This window comes from Poecilia mexicana, unplaced genomic scaffold, assembly GCF_051168715.1.
Source record: "Poecilia mexicana isolate PSO_F unplaced genomic scaffold, ASM5116871v1 scaffold_14, whole genome shotgun sequence".
In the NCBI taxonomy this organism is placed as follows: domain Eukaryota; kingdom Metazoa; phylum Chordata; class Actinopteri; order Cyprinodontiformes; family Poeciliidae; genus Poecilia; species Poecilia mexicana.
This window is the reverse complement of record NW_028263383.1, coordinates 2,159,855-2,178,031: the sequence shown is the minus strand read 5'-3', so window position 1 is coordinate 2,178,031 and position 18,177 is coordinate 2,159,855. Positions and strand designations below refer to the sequence as shown.

General features: G+C 40.6%; 2 protein-coding genes across 2 annotated transcripts; one reads left to right on the top strand and one right to left on the bottom strand.

Annotated features, from left to right (window-relative positions):
* The first annotated feature begins 344 nt into the window (after positions 1 to 344).
* Positions 345 to 7,698, top strand: LOC106922180 (ribonucleoside-diphosphate reductase large subunit-like). Its single transcript, XM_014994386.2, has 19 exons — positions 345 to 510; positions 1,180 to 1,268; positions 1,348 to 1,525; positions 1,882 to 1,982; positions 2,063 to 2,122; positions 2,201 to 2,240; positions 2,349 to 2,511; positions 2,998 to 3,139; positions 3,219 to 3,302; positions 3,408 to 3,569; positions 3,654 to 3,733; positions 3,831 to 4,032; positions 4,148 to 4,297; positions 5,013 to 5,234; positions 5,341 to 5,417; positions 5,520 to 5,655; positions 6,484 to 6,579; positions 6,672 to 6,860; positions 6,945 to 7,698. The coding sequence occupies exons 1-19, from the start codon at positions 492 to 494 to the stop codon at positions 7,134 to 7,136; spliced, it is 2,382 nt and encodes a 793-aa protein (XP_014849872.1). The 5' UTR covers positions 345 to 491; the 3' UTR covers positions 7,137 to 7,698.
* A 593-nt stretch (positions 7,699 to 8,291) lies between these two features.
* On the bottom strand, positions 8,292 to 16,708 carry LOC106922173 (short transient receptor potential channel 2-like; the record flags this gene model as incomplete). The annotated part of the gene is made up of 12 exons (XM_014994379.2): positions 8,292 to 10,128; positions 12,240 to 12,354; positions 12,433 to 12,505; positions 12,621 to 12,748; positions 12,822 to 13,014; positions 13,183 to 13,275; positions 13,359 to 13,521; positions 14,190 to 14,390; positions 14,465 to 14,639; positions 14,741 to 14,905; positions 14,995 to 15,195; positions 16,001 to 16,708. Coding segments are annotated over 12 exons (3,090 nt in total), but the record flags the coding sequence as incomplete, so codon positions are not given.
* Between the last annotated feature and the right edge of the window lie 1,469 nt (positions 16,709 to 18,177).

Sequence of the window (18,177 nt, the reverse complement as noted above, 5' to 3'; positions counted from 1 at the left end):
ATGAAAGTGAAACTATTAAAAATTAGCATAATATCAGTGGTAATTTACTAAATAATGTTAGTTTTGACTGTCAAAGAAAACACAACATAATTATCTAACTTTATTGTTTACTTACCTGTAAACAATGTGTTAATTAAAAACTAAAAAATGATCAAGCATTAATATAAAAAGGGAAGTCTGCTATAATAACATTATAAACATGACATCCCGCCAGATTATTCAGAGCAGGATATTAATGGACTGTGCTCTGCTTGTGATTGGTTAGCGGTCTTCCAAAGTCAACGCTGATTGGCTGAAAACACCGGCATGTCCAGAGCGACAGCCTTTCAAGCAGTGTTTGACTTGGTTGGCGCTCTTACTTTGAGATTCAATGTTGCAGAGGATAACAAGCAGCAACAATCGTTTAATAGTTTTACTCTTTTTCTGTCTCCGGCCGAGAAGAAAGTACTAAAACCTTCATTCTAGGAATAAACAGCTGATCTTCGGTCAACATGCACGTGATTAAACGAGGTATTATCAGGTTTTTGTCTTTTCCTCCTTGTCAGAAAACATGAAGTTATTGTTCTGCAAACGTTGTCCAATGACTCAAAGGCAGTATGCGTGTTTGCACATTGAAGGATAACGTGTTTTATTTTCCAGTTTCATGCCATATTATAGACGTTGTGGCGTGTTGTAGTTTCTTTGTGTACAGTTTCAGTTTGCGCCGAAACAGAACAAAGAATCCAATTATGAAACGACAGAGTTGGCGATTTCTATATGTGTTCTAAGATTTTCTCCTTTTAAAAAGAATACATATATATTCTGCAATCAGAATATGTTTTTTGCTCAAACAGTCGCATCTGAACCGAAACTTTAAACGAACAAATGTACCTTGTTTAGTTGTTTATTTTGAGTATTCACTTTGATTTTTTTTACAAAATCGATTTACAAACTAAGACTGTATAAATGTCAAAAATAAGCTTATAGTGTTGTGTTGGCGCGCTCCTGTCTTGGCGCTGCACTGTGAGCTTCCTGATCATCTGGATCAGGAAGCTGTTTGATGTTGCTTGAGTGGCATAAAATAAAATAAAACTCCGTTTGACATTTAATATCATTAAGCTTCTCTAGTGATTTATTTCAGAACCTGGTTAAATAAATATATATTAAAAAAAAACCCTCTCTTTTGTGTTTTTCTTTTAGATGGGCGGGAGGAGGCAGTTAGTTTTGATAAAATCACATCCCGCATTCAGAAACTCTGCTATGGGCTCAACAGTGACTTTGTGGACCCTGTAAGTTCAAACAACAAAAAATAATCAAACAGGAATGTGCACTTTATTCTGTCATGACCTCGCCTCTCTATTTACGCAGACCCAGATTACAATGAAGGTGATTCAGGGTCTGTACAGCGGGGTCACCACTGTGGAGCTGGACACTCTGGCTGCAGAGACTGCTGCCACTCTCACCACCAAACATCCCGACTATGCAATCCTGGCTGCTCGGATCGCTGTGTCCAACCTGCACCGAGAGACCAAGAAGGTTTTCAGTGGTATGTTTGCTGTTGATTGTTTCATAATAAGTGCAAGTGGCTCTGAAAAGCATTAACACTCTCTAAAGATTTGCACATTTTGTCAAATTACACCCACAAATTTCCATGTATTCTGCTAAGATTAAACATTGCAGATCAATACAAAATAGTGCACAATGGTAAAGAGGAAGGAAGAGCAACTTATTTATTTAATAAGTTACATAATTAGTAATCAGAGCAAACTTGATAGTTTTGCATTCAAATGAGTATTGCAGTCTATGCAGCTTCATAATGACGTCCAGTGCTTCCTGTAAGATGCTACTTACCTCTGCCATGACTCGATGTTAAAATCAACAGCCTGTCTGCTTCTCACACAGACGTGATGGAAGACCTGTACAACTATGTCAACCCCTTTAACAAACGTCACTCCCCTATGATCTCCAGGGAGACACTGGACATTGTCCTCGAAAACAAGGACGTAAGTAAGCATGAGGGAAGTAACATACGCTTGTACTTTCGTTTTTTTTCGTATTAACATGGCAATCTCGACTCTTGCAGCTCCTCAACTCAGCCATCATTTACGACAGAGACTTTTCTTACAACTTCTTTGGTTTTAAGGTAGGACTTTGCTTTGTTTTTGGTATAAAATTTTAACAATTAGCAAGCACACTGACAGACTTTATTTTGCTCTTATAGACTCTTGAGCGATCGTATTTGCTGAAGATCAACGGCAAAGGTATGTTTCCTTATTTATTCAGAATTTACTTTCATGACTGTAAATGTCCCCATCAAATTATTTATCATTTTAAGTCCCTAAATTATTATTATTCACCGCTTTTCATAGTTGCTGAGAGACCCCAGCACATGCTGATGAGAGTGGCAGTCGGGATTCACAAAGAAGACATTGATGCAGCTGTTGAAACATACAACCTGCTTTCAGAGAAGTGGTTCACTCACGCCTCTCCTACCCTGTTCAACGCCGGCACCACCAGGCCTCAGCTGTCCAGGTAAATAAGGTGAACACTGCACACTTGCTGTGAGAAATTTAAATTCTCTCCTCATGGGAATGAATGACTCAAGTCAATGATGCCTGTGAACCATGTTTTGGGCAGTTGATCAAGAAATGACTTTAATGAATTGGGTGCAGAAGTCTCAGATATCCATCCATAGGTTTACTGATAGCTTTAAGAAGTCAATAGCTTACTAAGGGATGTTACGCAAACATTAATGGTGTGTATGCTGGTATAATTCTGGACCAATGAGAAAAAAATTAAAAATAATTTTAAACATGTGCTTAATTAATTCATTGAAGCTATGCTTTTTGTCTCGTCAGTCCTTTACGAAAACGAAAAACTCAAATGTAGCATTAGAAGTCTAAAATGAAAATGACTTTCAGGACTGTTCCTGACAAGTGTACTGTACTCAGAGAAAGCATAACCTAAACTTTGAAGCTCATCTTTTTCCTAATTCAACCGCTTGGATGACTTTTGCAGTTGTTTCCTGCTAGCTATGAGTGAGGACAGCATCAACGGTATCTACGACACACTGAAGCAGTGCGCGCTCATTTCCAAATCAGCAGGAGGCATCGGCCTGGCGGTCAGCTGTATCAGAGCAACAGGCAGCTACATTGCTGGGGTAAATACAGCCACGGCTAAACTCAAATTAACTTGTTCTTTTGAACAACCAGATGTAACGTATTTGTTATGTTTTTCAGACTAACGGCACTTCTAACGGGCTGGTTCCCATGCTGCGAGTGTACAACAACACAGCACGTTATGTGGACCAGGGCGGCAACAAGGTGAGAATCCGTGCCAAAGACGTTGAAGGAGTCTAACAATGACGCATAAAACGGTAGTTGAAGGGCTTCCTAAACCCTTAGCCGCACGGGCCATTGTGTTTACAGAGACCAGGGGCCTTCTCTGTGTACCTGGAGCCGTGGCATGCTGACGTGTTTGAGTTTTTGGAGCTGAAGAAGAACACGGGTAAAGAAGAGCAGAGAGCCAGAGACCTGTTCTTTGCCTTGTGGATTCCAGACCTCTTTATGAAGCGAGTGGAAAGCAATCAGGTGAATCCCGAGAGAAATTTTCTGTCTCGTAGATCTGCAGTGGATTTATCACTAACCTTGTGTCCACTCCTCTGTCCCCTGTAGGACTGGTCTCTGATGTGTCCAAGCGAATGTCCTGGGTTGGATGAGTGCTGGGGAGAGGAGTTTGAGGAGCTCTACACTCGGTAAACACAACACGGCAAACAGTTTTTTTTGTTTGTTTGTTTTTTCCAGTGTGTTTTTCAGGGCTAACGCCTCCTTGTTGATCACATCCATTTCCAGTTACGAGAAGGAGGGCAGGGTGAAGCGTGTGGTGAAGGCTCAGCAGCTCTGGTACGCCATCATCGAGTCGCAGACAGAGACGGGTACACCGTACATGCTCTACAAGGACGCCTGCAACAGGAAGACCAACCAGCAAAATCTGGGCACCATCAAGTCCAGCAATCTCTGCACAGAGATCGTCGAATACACAAGTAGAGATGAGGTGAACATGCTGACCCCTACAGGTTGAGATTGTTCCTGCATGGCACCACGACTAGCCTTCTGCAGCGCGTCGATGATGGGTATTTTCAACCAGCTCTGCTCTGTCTCTAACTCAGGTTGCAGTGTGTAACCTGGCTTCCCTCGCCCTCAACATGTATGTCACCCCAGAAAGGAGCTTCGACTTTAACAAGCTTGCATCTGTAACCAAAGTGATTGTCAGGAACCTCAACAAGATCATCGATATCAACTACTACCCAGTGCCTGAGGTGTGACTCCAGCGCTAATGGCTCCGGGGAAGCTGACCTCCCTGCAGCTGCAGTTCCAGTCAGATGTTTACGTAATCGAATATTATGATGACTAATAGATTAATCAGATCAGAAATGTGCAAATTCTGCAGATATTTAATTTAACCCCTGAAGATTATTTTACAAAAAAAATTGAAATGCATAAAAAATAACTAAGTTCCTTTTTAAATAATAAAAAAAAAACATTTTATTGACTAAAATATAGCTTTCCTTTAGTGCACGCATGATTATTTGTAGTAAGGTGTGCATCTGAAGATAAAATATAATTAATGCATCGACTTAAAATCTATAAAGTTTAGGAATAATAAGTAGATTTTTCTTTTATTAATCAATTAATAATTGGATAGCAGAAGGTGCTTAAAAGGATTGTTTTACTGAATTTGAACTAGGCGATGCTAAAACTGCTACTTGAGTAGTTTTGGATAGACAAATAGTTTTTTTTTTTGTTTTTTTTTTATTCAAAATCCGTATATTTTTATTTGTACAATTACAGCTCTGAATCTGTTCTTTCTCCATTTGGCTTCTTTTGAGTTTGTATGCTCCAACAATGAGTCATCAAGTAAATGAGCTGAAACATTTATTCCAATAATTGATTCATCAGCAGTAAATGTACGTAAACAACTGCTTGAAACAATAAATTTTTCCTTTAAAACACCTCCTGCTTCCTGCATTACAGGCTGAAAAGTCCAACAAGCGTCACAGGCCTATTGGAATCGGTGTGCAGGGTCTGGCTGATGCCTTTATCCTCATGCGCTACCCATTTGAAAGCCCAGAGGCCCAGTTACTCAACATTCACATCTTTGAAACCATCTACTACGCCGCCCTGGAGGCCAGTTGTGAGCTGGCAGCAGAATTTGGCCCGTATGAAACCTACGCCGGCTCTCCTGTCAGCAAGGGAGTGAGTAGTCTTCACACATCCATCTGGAGAAACATCTGTCTAATCTGCAGATTAGAGCTTATGTTATGTGCTCATCATGCTGGTCTGCCTTTCTTTTTTTTTTTAGATCCTTCAGTACGACATGTGGGAAAAAACACCAACAGACCTGTGGGACTGGAAGGCACTGAAGGAGAAAATTGCCAAGTAAGTCTTACGTGAAATCTTCACTTCCTCTTGTTTTAAACATCCGCTTTCCTGAAGCAGATCCTTTATTAACCCTTTATACATTACATGTTTTGTTCTTAGGCACGGTGTAAGGAACAGTCTGCTTTTGGCCCCGATGCCCACAGCTTCCACTGCCCAGATCCTGGGTAACAATGAGTCCATTGAGGCGTACACAAGCAACTTTTACACTCGCAGGGTGCTCTCAGGAGAGTTTCAGGTCAGCGCAGAATGCATTTGCTGCTTTAAATCTCTAAAAAAAAAAAAAGAAACAAACATCAGGATTTAGTTTTAGTCATGATCCAAATCTTGTTCATATAGTAGTGATTTGCAGTCTGTGTACTTGTCCAGTACACAAGTAGTCAGTGTGTCAGACTTGTTCAAGAATCAGTGTATTAAAATCTGTTCCATTTAGATAAGTAGTTTGAACTGTATTTAATGTGTCCCATTTAATTTATTTGCATTCAGTGTTGCTCTGGATTCTGCAGAATCTCGGCAATGACAAATATTTTGTCCAGGCAGAAGTTTCTTAAGAGCCGAAGATCTGCATCTGACACGACAAATCCAGCTACAGTCATAAAGAAACTTAAATCTTGCTCCTGCAAGCTAATAAACATGCTAGCATGTTTATTAGCTGCTCTTGATAGTCTGTCATGTGGTTACACCTAAACAGTAGAGACAAGACCTACATAAAAAAAGGTTATTCTCCAGTTTTATAAACATAAATTTGCTTTTAATGTCATAAAATTCATCAATGTTTCAACTGCTTTCTGTGCAACTGCATAAACAGTTGTCTGGGTTTCACAGAGGCAGTGCCATCTCTCTCTCTTACTGTGATTTTATGTGTTTGCAAGTTTTTATCGGTTGTAAAAATTGCAGATGCACGAATCACTGCACTGTGTAATGGATAAAATCACAGATTAAATCTACATCAGGAGTTGAATTTAGTCCTGGAAAACATTTGCTGGGATTGGAAACGTGACTGATATTTAAGACATCCATAAAGGAAGAAAAGATTGCCTCATGATCTTTTAAATTTGTCGTATAGATTGTGAATCCCCACCTGCTGAAGGACCTCACTGAACGAGGACTGTGGAATGAGGACATGAAGAACCAGCTGATTGCTCAGAACGGCTCCATCCAGGTAAAACAAAATATTTTAAAAAAATCAGCAAGAAAATGGGATGTATTCTTCAAGAAGCCGATTTTTAAAATATGCTCTCACTTCTTGCTTAGGACATCGAAGAGATCCCAGAAGATCTGAAGCAGCTCTATAAAACAGTTTGGGAAATCTCCCAGAAAACCGTCCTGAAGATGGCAGCAGATCGTGGCACCTACATCGATCAGAGTCAGTCTCTGAACATTCACATCGCTGAGCCAAACTACGGCAAACTCACCAGCATGCACTTTTACGGATGGAAGTTGGTACGTCCGGAACCAAAGGACAAATACGCGACCTCAGAGCATCAGCAGGAACTCCTAATAATCCCCGTCCTTTCTTGCCTGCAGGGCCTGAAAACCGGCATGTACTACCTCCGAACGAAGCCCGCTGCCAACCCGATTCAGTTCACCCTGAACAAGGAGAAACTGAAGGAGAGCCAGTCAGCAAAGAGCCTGGAGGAGGAATCCAGAGAGCGCAACACAGCGGCCATGGTCTGCTCCTTAGCCAACAAGGATGAATGCCTGATGTGCGGCTCCTAAGACGAGGAACGAGTCTCTCCAACGCCATAATCATTGCAGATTTATATTTTTGGAAAATGCGTGGTGTTTTTAATGTTTTCTTTTTAAACATTAAAATAGTTATTTAATGTTTACAGTATTTTTTTTTAAATCATAAATTTTATATTGTGTTTTCATATTGTGTACAATTAATAGGATTTCATGAATTAATATTTTACTTAGAGTCATCAATGCTGTTTTATTTTTTATGAATTTCAGGTTGATATTCGTTTTAAATGAAATCAGCCATCTAGCATTAAATGTTATGGACTCTGATGAAGATTTTTTTTTTTAAATCCAAAGCTCCCTGACCTGCAGCACATTTTTTTTACTACTGCAATAAAACATATTTTAGCTTTTTGGGTTTTTTTTTATACACTTACAATAGGGGTGGAAATAAATATGTAGGGTTTTCTATTTTCAAAATAAACTTGTAAGTTTGGGTCTTTTTTTATTAAAATGCTTTGCTTTTATTTATTAAAACATTGATCATTTTTTTATTTGTATGACAATAAAAAAAAACAAATGAAAATGGTGGAAAAAAGGTGTGAGTAATGTGTATGTTCTGTACTTTAAGCATATTTTCTTCCATCTTTGTTCAGATATTTTTGGCAGCTGCTCTACACCAGGATGCCTCCTGATCCAATGATTATAAAAACACAATGTTAAAAACATTTTGAGTTGGTTTGAACCGACTAAACCAAGGCTGACATGAAACAAATCGAATGGAAACAGAATATGTTTCTTATCCAACGAAAATATATAAGGTAATATCGCAAGTGTTTTTCCAGTGAAGGAGAACGTAATGTGCCCTGGGACAAATGACGCAGCAGGTGAGAGATTAATGACTCCGTTTGCTGGTTCATGCCCCGGAGGGGAAAACGGTGCTAAACAAGCAGGGACCTGCATCTTTCACACTGTTGCAAAAACTACAGAAAACCCGCTTAATGAAAAGAAAGTGAAGGAACATATCTGTGAACCCAGTCATCTGATAAGTTACAGCCCAGTTAACGGGAAAGAAACAAATTTCATTTCATTTCAAATAAAACCAGAAACCAATTATATTCAAATCTTTCACCAATAAGGAACCTTTAAGGGAACGGTCTTTAGGAAAAAAAACAAAAACATCATGCCATCTTACAGTTGAAATGGTGACGACTTTTATTGGCCTAACTGGTACATTTCAATCTTTATTCAACACTAATCTGCTGTTACTGTTAATTCAGCAGGTAAACAGACTTCACAATAGAAAATCTACATGTAGTAAAGTTTTAACAAGGTTGTCGTTTATAACAAAAAAAGCTGTAAACCAATTCAGTGCAACTAGTGTAAAAATCATTCAACAATTTGTTCCAGAAACCAAAAACGAAATGATTTAGTTGGATTTTCAACCCTGTGGACGTGCTGATAAATTTGCTAATGGCAGAGAAACAACTTACTGTTCAGACGTCATTGGCAGATTAGCCTTAGCATCTTAATTGAATGCTTATAAGAAGAAGTCCTAATAAAAAGAAAGTACTCCTTATATTAGTTTTAGGGTTTCAAAGTGTTAATGGTTTGTATTTACCAGTAATGTAAATCTAACCTCAAATGTACAGAAACCAGGGATTTATCAGATCGCAGTTAATATTTTTAGTGTTGTGCGTTGACACTGAAAATATGTTGAATGTTGAACAGATCTGACTTCCTTTAATGCCCAGAGCAGGTTTCTTTCCGCAGCGGCTGAGAAGCTGAGGCTCATGGGAAGCGGTGGGGAGGATTATGAAATGCTAACAAAAGAAGAGACATTTCAAAAATAATGTTCAGTCAATATTACAGTTTTCAGCAACAATATTGTAAATAAAAAAAAAATTTCTGCCCAGAATATAAAATGTTAGTGATAAATAGGATATTAATTTGCTTTCTGTGTGAACCTGTGTCCTCTTTTGGGTCAAATCCCTGCTTAGCTGCACTTCAGGTTACTTTTTTATGCATTAGTCTATACAAATGTAGGCTATGTACAGTCTTACAGCTGAAAATATCTGTATGTACAGTGATATTTATCTATTGAGCCTTTTTTCTTTTTAAACTTCTCAAATTTTCCGGTTATCAGAGACCCGTCATGGTTTTACTGGTGTGCCGTCAATCGATCCTTCCCCTTCCTGTGAACCAAAGCCGGTGTCGTTGGAGCCGCTGCTCCCTGTTGGAGACTGAATCGCTTTCTTGTTTCCGGTTTTCTCGTCCCCCTTGGTTACGCGAGATCTTTCCACAACATTACCCTCGCACTTCTTTCCCTTCATCCATCCTGCCTCGTCTGGTTTTTCTTTCAGCTCCATGTTATTGAACTTGTTTATCATTTTCTTCGCATCCGTTGTTTCAAAACTGCTTTTGCTGCTCTCTGTGTGTTCAGGTCTGATCTCTGTGGGATTTTCTGTCACCTGGGGCTCAATCTCTCCTTCCCTTTTATCCTCCTTGCCCTGTACACTCTCGACTTTCACCGTTTCTTCTACTCTAATAAGACCCGTCCCTTCTGAGAAGTCCTCTTTCACTCCATCATCATCTTTGTTTACTTCTAAAAGCTCTGCATGTTCAGTTTCTTTCCAATCCCCCGGCTCTGTTTTCGCTCTTCCCTCTTCCATTTTCACCACCTCGCAGTCTGCCGCCTTATCCAATTCTTCTTCACTTTCATCCACCTGATCCAATTGTGCATCTGTGTCCTGCCGCGCCTCCGAATCGGCCTTCCTTTCATCGGCCCCTTCCTCTTTCTGGTGAACTGTCACTTGAAGCGATGTGCTTTTGTCATCTTGCCTGGTGTTAAAACCTCTGAAGTTATTCTTGGCACCGATGATGTATTTCCCCAGCACAGAAGAACCGTCCTTGGTCAGCGCGTCGTTTGCAGCGTGTCCGTCGGTCATCAGAAGCTGCTGGATCCCTTTCATTTCCAGATGCATCCTGGAGACCGCCTTGTTCAGCTCTGTGATTCGGTTACCGATATCTAATGGGAGAAAACACAAATCACATCACAGTAATTGGGTTTGCTAGCGGCAATTAAGTTTAGTGGGAAACTCTCCTTTAATAGGAAAGGCTAACACTATGGATATTTGATTATGCAGGCTTCACACTGTAAGCATCGCAAATTAAGGTTGCTGTTGATCACTGTGATTTAATTTCAAGGTTCCAACACATCTTTAATTTACGAATTTGATACTTTTCCAGATTCAAACCTCTAGATTTGTTTTGGGAGGTTTCAGAAAACAGAAGGTTTAGCAGCTTAAATGGCAGTCTAGCCTCATATACGGGATCCACCAACCATAAAACATTTAATTTTGTTTTATTTAAAACCTAAAATAATGACGAGTAAACAGTTTAAATCAACTTATGATGTGGCAAATCAAAGTTGTCAGTTCTTTGTCAGATCTATGATGTACAAAAGCAATCTCTAAATACACTAAGAACATGTTTTTTGCCGAATATAAATTATTTTAAAGATGGTCACAGCAATGTTATAAACATTATTAGAGAAGTTGTTTACAGTCGAAGGAAGCTGCAGGCGGGACGTCGCAATGTTTTACAAGACATCATGTGGACAATTAAAAAACAACAGAAAAATCCAGTTACAAAACGGCACAGAACTGGTTGGTTTCTTGGAACAAAACATCTTGGCGGATTCTGGGAATCCTAATTAATTTCTACACACAAGATAAAGCAAAAAACTGATGTGATCTTTGGGCTCTCATGAGTCCCCACGTTAGAACAGAACATTTTCCCCGAGTTAAAATCCCAGCACAGACTCAGAATAACCTCCTTGTTAACGGACACGGGTTTCAGAGCATCCACGAATGCATGTTAATGTTTTAACATTCGTCTTAAATAAGCTCATTGTTCCCAGGCCTAAATATGGGATGCACTGAATTGAGCTGAAGCGGAAAAACTACGTGATGGTTTGATGAATTAAAAGTGTGGAGATGTTGGCGGAAATCGTGGACACTGCCTCCTCCAGGCTGAGGAGGATGGGAACAGTCTGCCTTGTTACAAACTATATTCATGGAACAATTTATAGTCTAAGCTCCTGGTTGGAGTGTTGACAGGGAAACTTTTCGATATCTGAAATTAATTATCAGTTCATTAAAATCTAGAGCAAAGAGTTTTTAGCTTAATCTGAACTGAAAATATTAAAGACCAAACGGAAATAGGTTGAACAGAAAGGCAGTTAAATTTCACCACTGATGTGTCATCACTTATTGGAAAACAGAAACTGGAGTGAGCAATCTTGATTTCCAATTAAAAAAAAGGCATGAGGCATCTAACTGTCCTTCCAGTCTATGCCAAATACACAATATTGTGTTTGACTGCGGCTACCGTCTGATTGGTCGTCAGTGTTTTTACTTCTCCCACCACATGTGAAGCATTAGCTTAGTACAACTTATTCAATCTGAATAACATGTTGAAACTAGGGCACCTTTATAAAGTATTCTGCTGACTTTCTTGAGTTTCTGACTTTGTTGAGATAAATATACTGGTGTTGGAAACGATGCTGGTCAGGACTAGATCAGAGATTGGATCTCCCAGAATCCTAACAATAACATTAGTTTTGTGGGTTTTTTTCTCTTTTAATTAACACTTTCTCCCAATTTCTTGAATTTGAGCACAAGAATTAACTATCATGAACTACGATGCCAAACCCAAAAGAAAGATAAAAAAAAAATTAACATTACCAATGTTTGCTCTTTAAGTCTTAATTATTTCTACCACTCGCTGCTATCTGCTGTGTTTCTTTCCATTTATTTTTCAAGTTTCTTTGATTATGTTATATCAAAGTGCTTGCTGTTTTTATTAACTAATGACCACATCAGAGATTTATGTATGAAAAATATTGCACTATGCGTCTTCCCCCTTTCGTTTCGTTTCTAAAACATTACATTAGCAAATTGGCACAGTCCTCCTCTCTACTTAAACCAATCAGAAGATGCAACCTACTGTCATAACATATGCAACTTGCAGAAAGTGTGACACTTTGCTTTTCGTACTGTAAAACACTGGTATTATTCTACGTCTCACAGACCATATTATAGCAACTTAACTGTGTTTACATAATGAGTTTGTTACCTTTCCTCTTGGTCTCCTCAAACTCCCTGCGCGCTGACTCGATGTAGCGCTGCACCAGAGCTCTGATCACCTGCTGTCGGTAAGGCAGGTTGTCCTCCGTTCCTTTGTCGTTAGACTTTTTCCAAAGAAAACATTTAGTCTAACGCATTCTTAAAGCAACGTAGAAAGCGATTAGCACCAAACACACTCTTACCATAGAGGCTATAGGAGGGTATTTTTGCTCGGAGTTAAAGTTGCAGCAACAGCAGAGACGTTTAAAAATCCCCCTTGAATACAATTTCAGAAAATTACAAAACAAAAAAAAAAAAAAACACAAAAAAAAAATCCAGCATTAAAAGCAAAACAAAAACACGTAAAATGTTGTGGAAGATGTGAGCTCACCTCAGGACGTAAAACACAGCTTTGGGAGAAGGGATGATATTGAAAGGCACAGGCATGGTGAGGCCCTCTCTGAAGTAGCTCAGGTACAGTTTAGACCGGGCAAATTTCCACTCCACATCTGCATCGTCCTGAAATCACACAAAGGACCTTTGACCTTCGTCTTCTACAAAACACAGCCACAGAAGGCCTGTTGCTCCGCACCTCGATCTTCTGAAAGGAGTTCGTAATCATGGCAATCAGCATGTTGAGCAGGACAATGACGATAACGAGGGTGAAGATGCCGTACAGGATCCGTCCTACAAACTCCGCTAAAACAAACTGCGGCATATCCACGTAGTCCTGGTTGGCCACACCAAACATGGTCCAGAACAAGAAGTTGAAGGTCTCGTTAAACCTGCGGTAAAGTTGGGAAGCATCATCAAAATGAGATTGTTTTTATGACAACATTGCTTTGGAAATGTTTGCAAGAAAACCGCAGCAGATACGATGCAAATCAGGCTCATGCTACTGTGTTCATATCATCACTACTTCAATAGTAAACCTGATCAGATCATGTTCTCACCTGCCGAGATGTGGAGAGATGACGTAAGGAACGTAGACATTGTTGATGCCACAGAGGAAGGCCGTCCCGATGATCATCAGTATAAACATGAATCTGTGAAAGAGCGAAGCTTGTTCATGTGATTCGAGTTCCCCCCTCTGAGCTGTGCGAATATCCAGATGTGGCAATGCCGTCACCTCATCATGTCGTCAATCATCTTCCCTATGGAGATCTGCAGCGTTCCCAGCGACTCGTGGGCCGGCAGGATGTAGGCCAACCGGGTGAAGCTCAGCATGCTGGTTACTGCAAACAGCACCTCGGAGATGAGCTGAGGGTCCTCCTGGCGCCAGTCGTCACGGACTTGTACATAATCACAAAGAGGTCGAGGATGACAAAAAACCTTTTAGAATCGTTTCGCGGTGCCTTGTAAAAGTATTTATACCTCTAAAACTTTACGTTACAATTGTATTTCAATGCTTCTTATTGTGATTTGATGTGATCCGTTGGCACAGATGATTATGAGAGGACGATTATGCTGTTTTAAACATATTTCAAAAACAAATAAAACACGTCTGATCATTTCTATTTGGTTTTCTTTAGTCTAAAACCTCTAATTAAAATCCAGTGCATGCATGACAATCCCTTTAGAAGTCACCAAATTATTAAATAAGAGACAATTTAAGCAAAATCTAATCAAAGATAAAGTTGCTCTGTGAAAGCCAGTTACGATCTGACAGAGCCTGAGCTATTTTGAAGATCTAAGATTAGCAAAACATTCACTATCTACTTTAGCAAAACTGATAAACAAGCCGAGAGACTTCCAGCTATAATTACACTCAAAGGTGATTCACGCAAGGTGAATATGAATACACCTCACACTTTTTACATTTCCATGTGCACAATTATGTTATTTATTTTTTAAATGCATTGGGGTTTGTTGTGACGTTCCAAAATGCGAAAAAGTTTTACAACTTGAAATATTTTTCCCCAAAGCACTTTAGATGAGTAACTTGGCGCCATTTCCTCACCAGTCTGAGTAAAGTAGATGCACTCGTCACTGTTGCTCTGATCGTGGCACAGGAAGTGACCTTTGAGCATGATGAGCACGCGTAAGGCAAAGGATGCCAAGTACATGCTCAACACCATCATGTCCAAGCAGTTCCACCAGTCCAGGAAGTAGCTTCGCAAGCCCTCAATCCAGACTTCCTTACACTCGTACCAGAAGAATCCTGTGTGACAGAAATGATGTTCCAGTTAGTCTGGCGGTGTTAGTTCAATGTTAAACCTGACAGACTGGACCTACCAACCACCCACACCATGTGGAATGAGCTGTGCAAAATATTCTGCTGACGGGACGCAAATTTGTCTCGATACATCTCCATAGTTATGGATTCTCCGAGTAACGTGATGAGAAACCACAGGTACGACGCAGAATGAAGCAGAAACTTGATCACAGGGATTCTAATCATTTTTCCCGCCTGCAGGAAAAACAAGAGGACTGTTGAGCGTAAACCACATATAATATCTGTCACTTCTAGTCTTAAGACTCTGCAAGATATGTTAGCGATTTTTATCCGACCTTCGACTTTGGGGCTATCCAGTAGACGAGGCAAAGAAAAGGCATGGTTAAGAAGATCCCAACAGAGACGAGGAGCTTCCAGACCGTCCTGCTGCCCCTCCACCCTGCCAGGTTTCCACACCAGATGGAAGAAAGAACCTGCTGGCAGATCGGATGGGCCACAAACTAACAAACACAGAGAGAGAATTAAGGTTATTAAGGTAAATAAGAGTTTTTTTCCACATGGAGCTAACTGTGGGTCCCAATCTGCCCACCTGCTTCTGGCTGTAGTTGACTGCGAGCCTCAGCCGTGACAGGTTGGGGATTCCCTCCTCAAAGGCTTCCTCGTCCAAAGCGTCCTGGCTCTCGTCTCCACAGCTGTTCAGGATCGTGGTGACTTCGCTCTGGTTACGGCACATGCCCAGTAACTCGACGGCAAACTCCTGACAGAGCTGCTCCAGGCCCAGGTACTGAGGCTGCAGGAGAAACAATTTGTTTTTCCAACCAAACAGAGACAAACAGTGATATGCAAGAAGTATTTGGGTCTTGTAGTATTTTTGTTTTGCTTTTTTTTTAAGCTCAAATAAAGAGAGAATGAGAGACAAAAATATTAATCTTGTAAGTTTTCAAACGATGAGATGGCTCTATGTGGAAAAGGGATAGTCAACCTTGATAAATTATTAATTAACCATGCTGTGTTTATACCACAAGCCACACCCAGGCCTAATTACAGAAAGACATGTTGAACCAAGAAGCCACTTAAATACAACCTGTAATCAAAACTAAAAGGCAAGACATGATGTTCAGATCTGAAGACATGCAGGCACCAAACAGTCTGGAACGGGTTGTGAAACCATTTATAACATTTTGGGACCAACGGTCAACCATCGACCATAAGCTGACTGAGCTTATGGTCAGTTTGTGACCATAAGCTCAAGCCTATCTGGGTTACGCAGCAGGGCCAAAGCACAGTCTCAAGTCCAACCCTGAATGGCTCCAAAATGAATGTTTTAGGATGGTTTATTCAAAGTCCAGACTTAAATCCAATTAAGATTCTTTGGCATGACTAACATGCCAAAATCAACTGGGACAAAATTTTGCCACAACAATCTTACAGACTGATTGCGAGTTCCTGCCATCGTTGCTATACCCACATTTTCCACAGTATGCAAAATCCTAATTTGTAAAATGCTTTTTTATTTACTAGGATTATATTTGTCTGATGTGATGCATTTATGTGTGACAAACCAAAAATACAAGAGGACATTTTTAAGAGGGCACCTTAAATTCAGGCTCTTTTTGGGACAGCTTGCGGAGCTCTCTGCTGAGACTGAAGGCGCTGAGCATGGCGTCGCTGGAGGTGACGGACAGATAGGCCCGGCTGGCGATGCCACGGTAGGTGTTGATGCGAGACAAGGAGAACTTCAGCAGGTCGTACTGCCGGCCGTTGCGACACTCCAGACAGGCACAGGATATCTTATGAGGCCAGGGGATGCCATGGCCTTTCTGAGTGAGCATGGTGACTATTTCATAAAGATCTTTCTGACAGGCAAGGGTCAGAGGTGTGACACCAGGGGCAAACTGTGAGTTGTCAATGGACCGGTCAAAGATGGCTTGAGAGAAGGATCGTACGTCCATCTTGTTGCCTTTCTCCTGGTCCAGGCGGTCCAACAGGCGTTTCACCACCTTGGGCTGGTTTGTGTCCACAGCCACCAGCAGAGCCTCGTGAATCTGCCGGAAGTCAAACTTGACTCCCTGCAGAAGGGCATCCATGGCATCCTCATTGCCCAGGCGGATGGAGAGGTTGAGAGCCTCCCTCCACTGGCGGTCCTCTGACTCATCCAGCTGGCGAATGATGCCATCCCCAGTCCTCAGCAGCCCACACAACAGCTCTATTTTTCCCTCCTGAATGGCGTTGAGCAGCTCCGGAGGGAAGCGCATCTTCTTGTTCATGATCTCTCGCCATTGCTCTGGCTGTGGAACAACACAAGCGAGTTACCATCTAGTCACAAATGAACAGTGAATTCAACAGCTAATATTTCATGCAAGTGAAGCAAAGTTTTCCGATTAGCCTTGATAAAGTTAGAATCGATTGACGTGTTGCTTCTTAAAAAGGAAAACGAGACAGGAATCTACCCTTTTCTCCTTGCGATTGCCCATTCTGTAAAGCACATAAATATAAAGGGACTCACCGTGAGGTTTTCCATTCTTGATGACAAACCAATCCACTCTTTAACGTTGTGATCCTAAAGCGAAATCCTGACCAGTCTTTGGAGACATGAAGCAGACATCCACCAACTATTTTGAGCTTCAGAGATGGAGGTGAAAGATACCAATAGACTGGTATGTTCACTTTCAATCAGCGAACTGAGCACTGTGGCGATCATGTGCTACCGCCTGACTAGATGGATTCATCATCTTCCATAAACTCAATAACAAAACTGAATGTCCCCGGGGCCAGGGCCAATTAAAATGTAACCTGGTTAAAGTGTTTCATGCTTGGCTGGGCTGAAAGCAAACTGTTTCAAACAGGAATTATCCCTGGTCTCCCCATTAGTAACAGCGCCACAGGACAATTAAAGCGGCTGTCACTGTTGCTCCCCAGATGAGGAGCAGGAAGCGCAAAGCACCCTGGATAAACAAGCACCTCACAGTTGAAGATTCACTAATTAATTTGCCCGTTTTCTCAACATTCAGTCCACTTTATGAAAGGTCAAACAGGTTAAGAAAAAGCAAACATTTTTCTTATTATGGATACTTTTATTGTGAATTCGTCCCCATTTACTCCGATATCCCTAAAAATATCTGGTGCAACCAATTGGCTTTGGAAGTTACCCATCATAGTCACTCTTTGTCTACTCTTCTTCCTGTAAAAAAACATAGCTCTACTATAAAGTCATTAAATGTTTCGAAAACATTGTGGAGAAAGATGAAGCAAATTGAGGTTTCGCCATATGCCAACTGATCGAGCCTTCATTCACTTTACCATTCCAAAATGGAAAGAAGATGGAGACACAAGTCAGGACCACCTAAACTGGCAAGTCCAGAGAAGCAACCAGAAGGGACACGTCAGCGCAGGAGAAGCTATGAGGGGGAATTGTTGCCCATCTGAATCTGAATCCAAAGATGGATAGGCAACAATTGTGGTCTATAAGTGAAGAGAACAGGAAGAGAGCTGCCCCAAAACACAGCAGCAGTGGATTCTACCTGGTATTGACTCTGGTAGTTTAGTTAGGAAATAAAATTGCATCAGTCCATAAAACAAAACAACCTGAAATTTGTGTCTCATGCAGTTGTAATAATAATGATCAATTATTGATGCATTGATTGGGGTTTAAATAATAATCAGCTAAGAGTCAGTTTTCTCTCCACTCTAAATTTAAAGCGATACATTTCAATCTAAGTACGGTTAGTAAAGGAGGAAGTGGTTTATCGTTCAACTGATGACACTACAGTTT

What these genes read in the sequence shown, in the direction of transcription:
- LOC106922180 (XM_014994386.2), top strand. An exon ending in GCTGAAGATCAACGGCAAAG is followed by an intron (nt 2,241 to 2,348) that starts GTATGTTTCCTT and finishes CGCTTTTCATAG; the next exon opens with TTGCTGAGAGACCCCAGCAC. An exon ending in CTGAAGGAGAAAATTGCCAA is followed by an intron (nt 5,418 to 5,519) that starts GTAAGTCTTACG and finishes TTTTGTTCTTAG; the next exon opens with GCACGGTGTAAGGAACAGTC.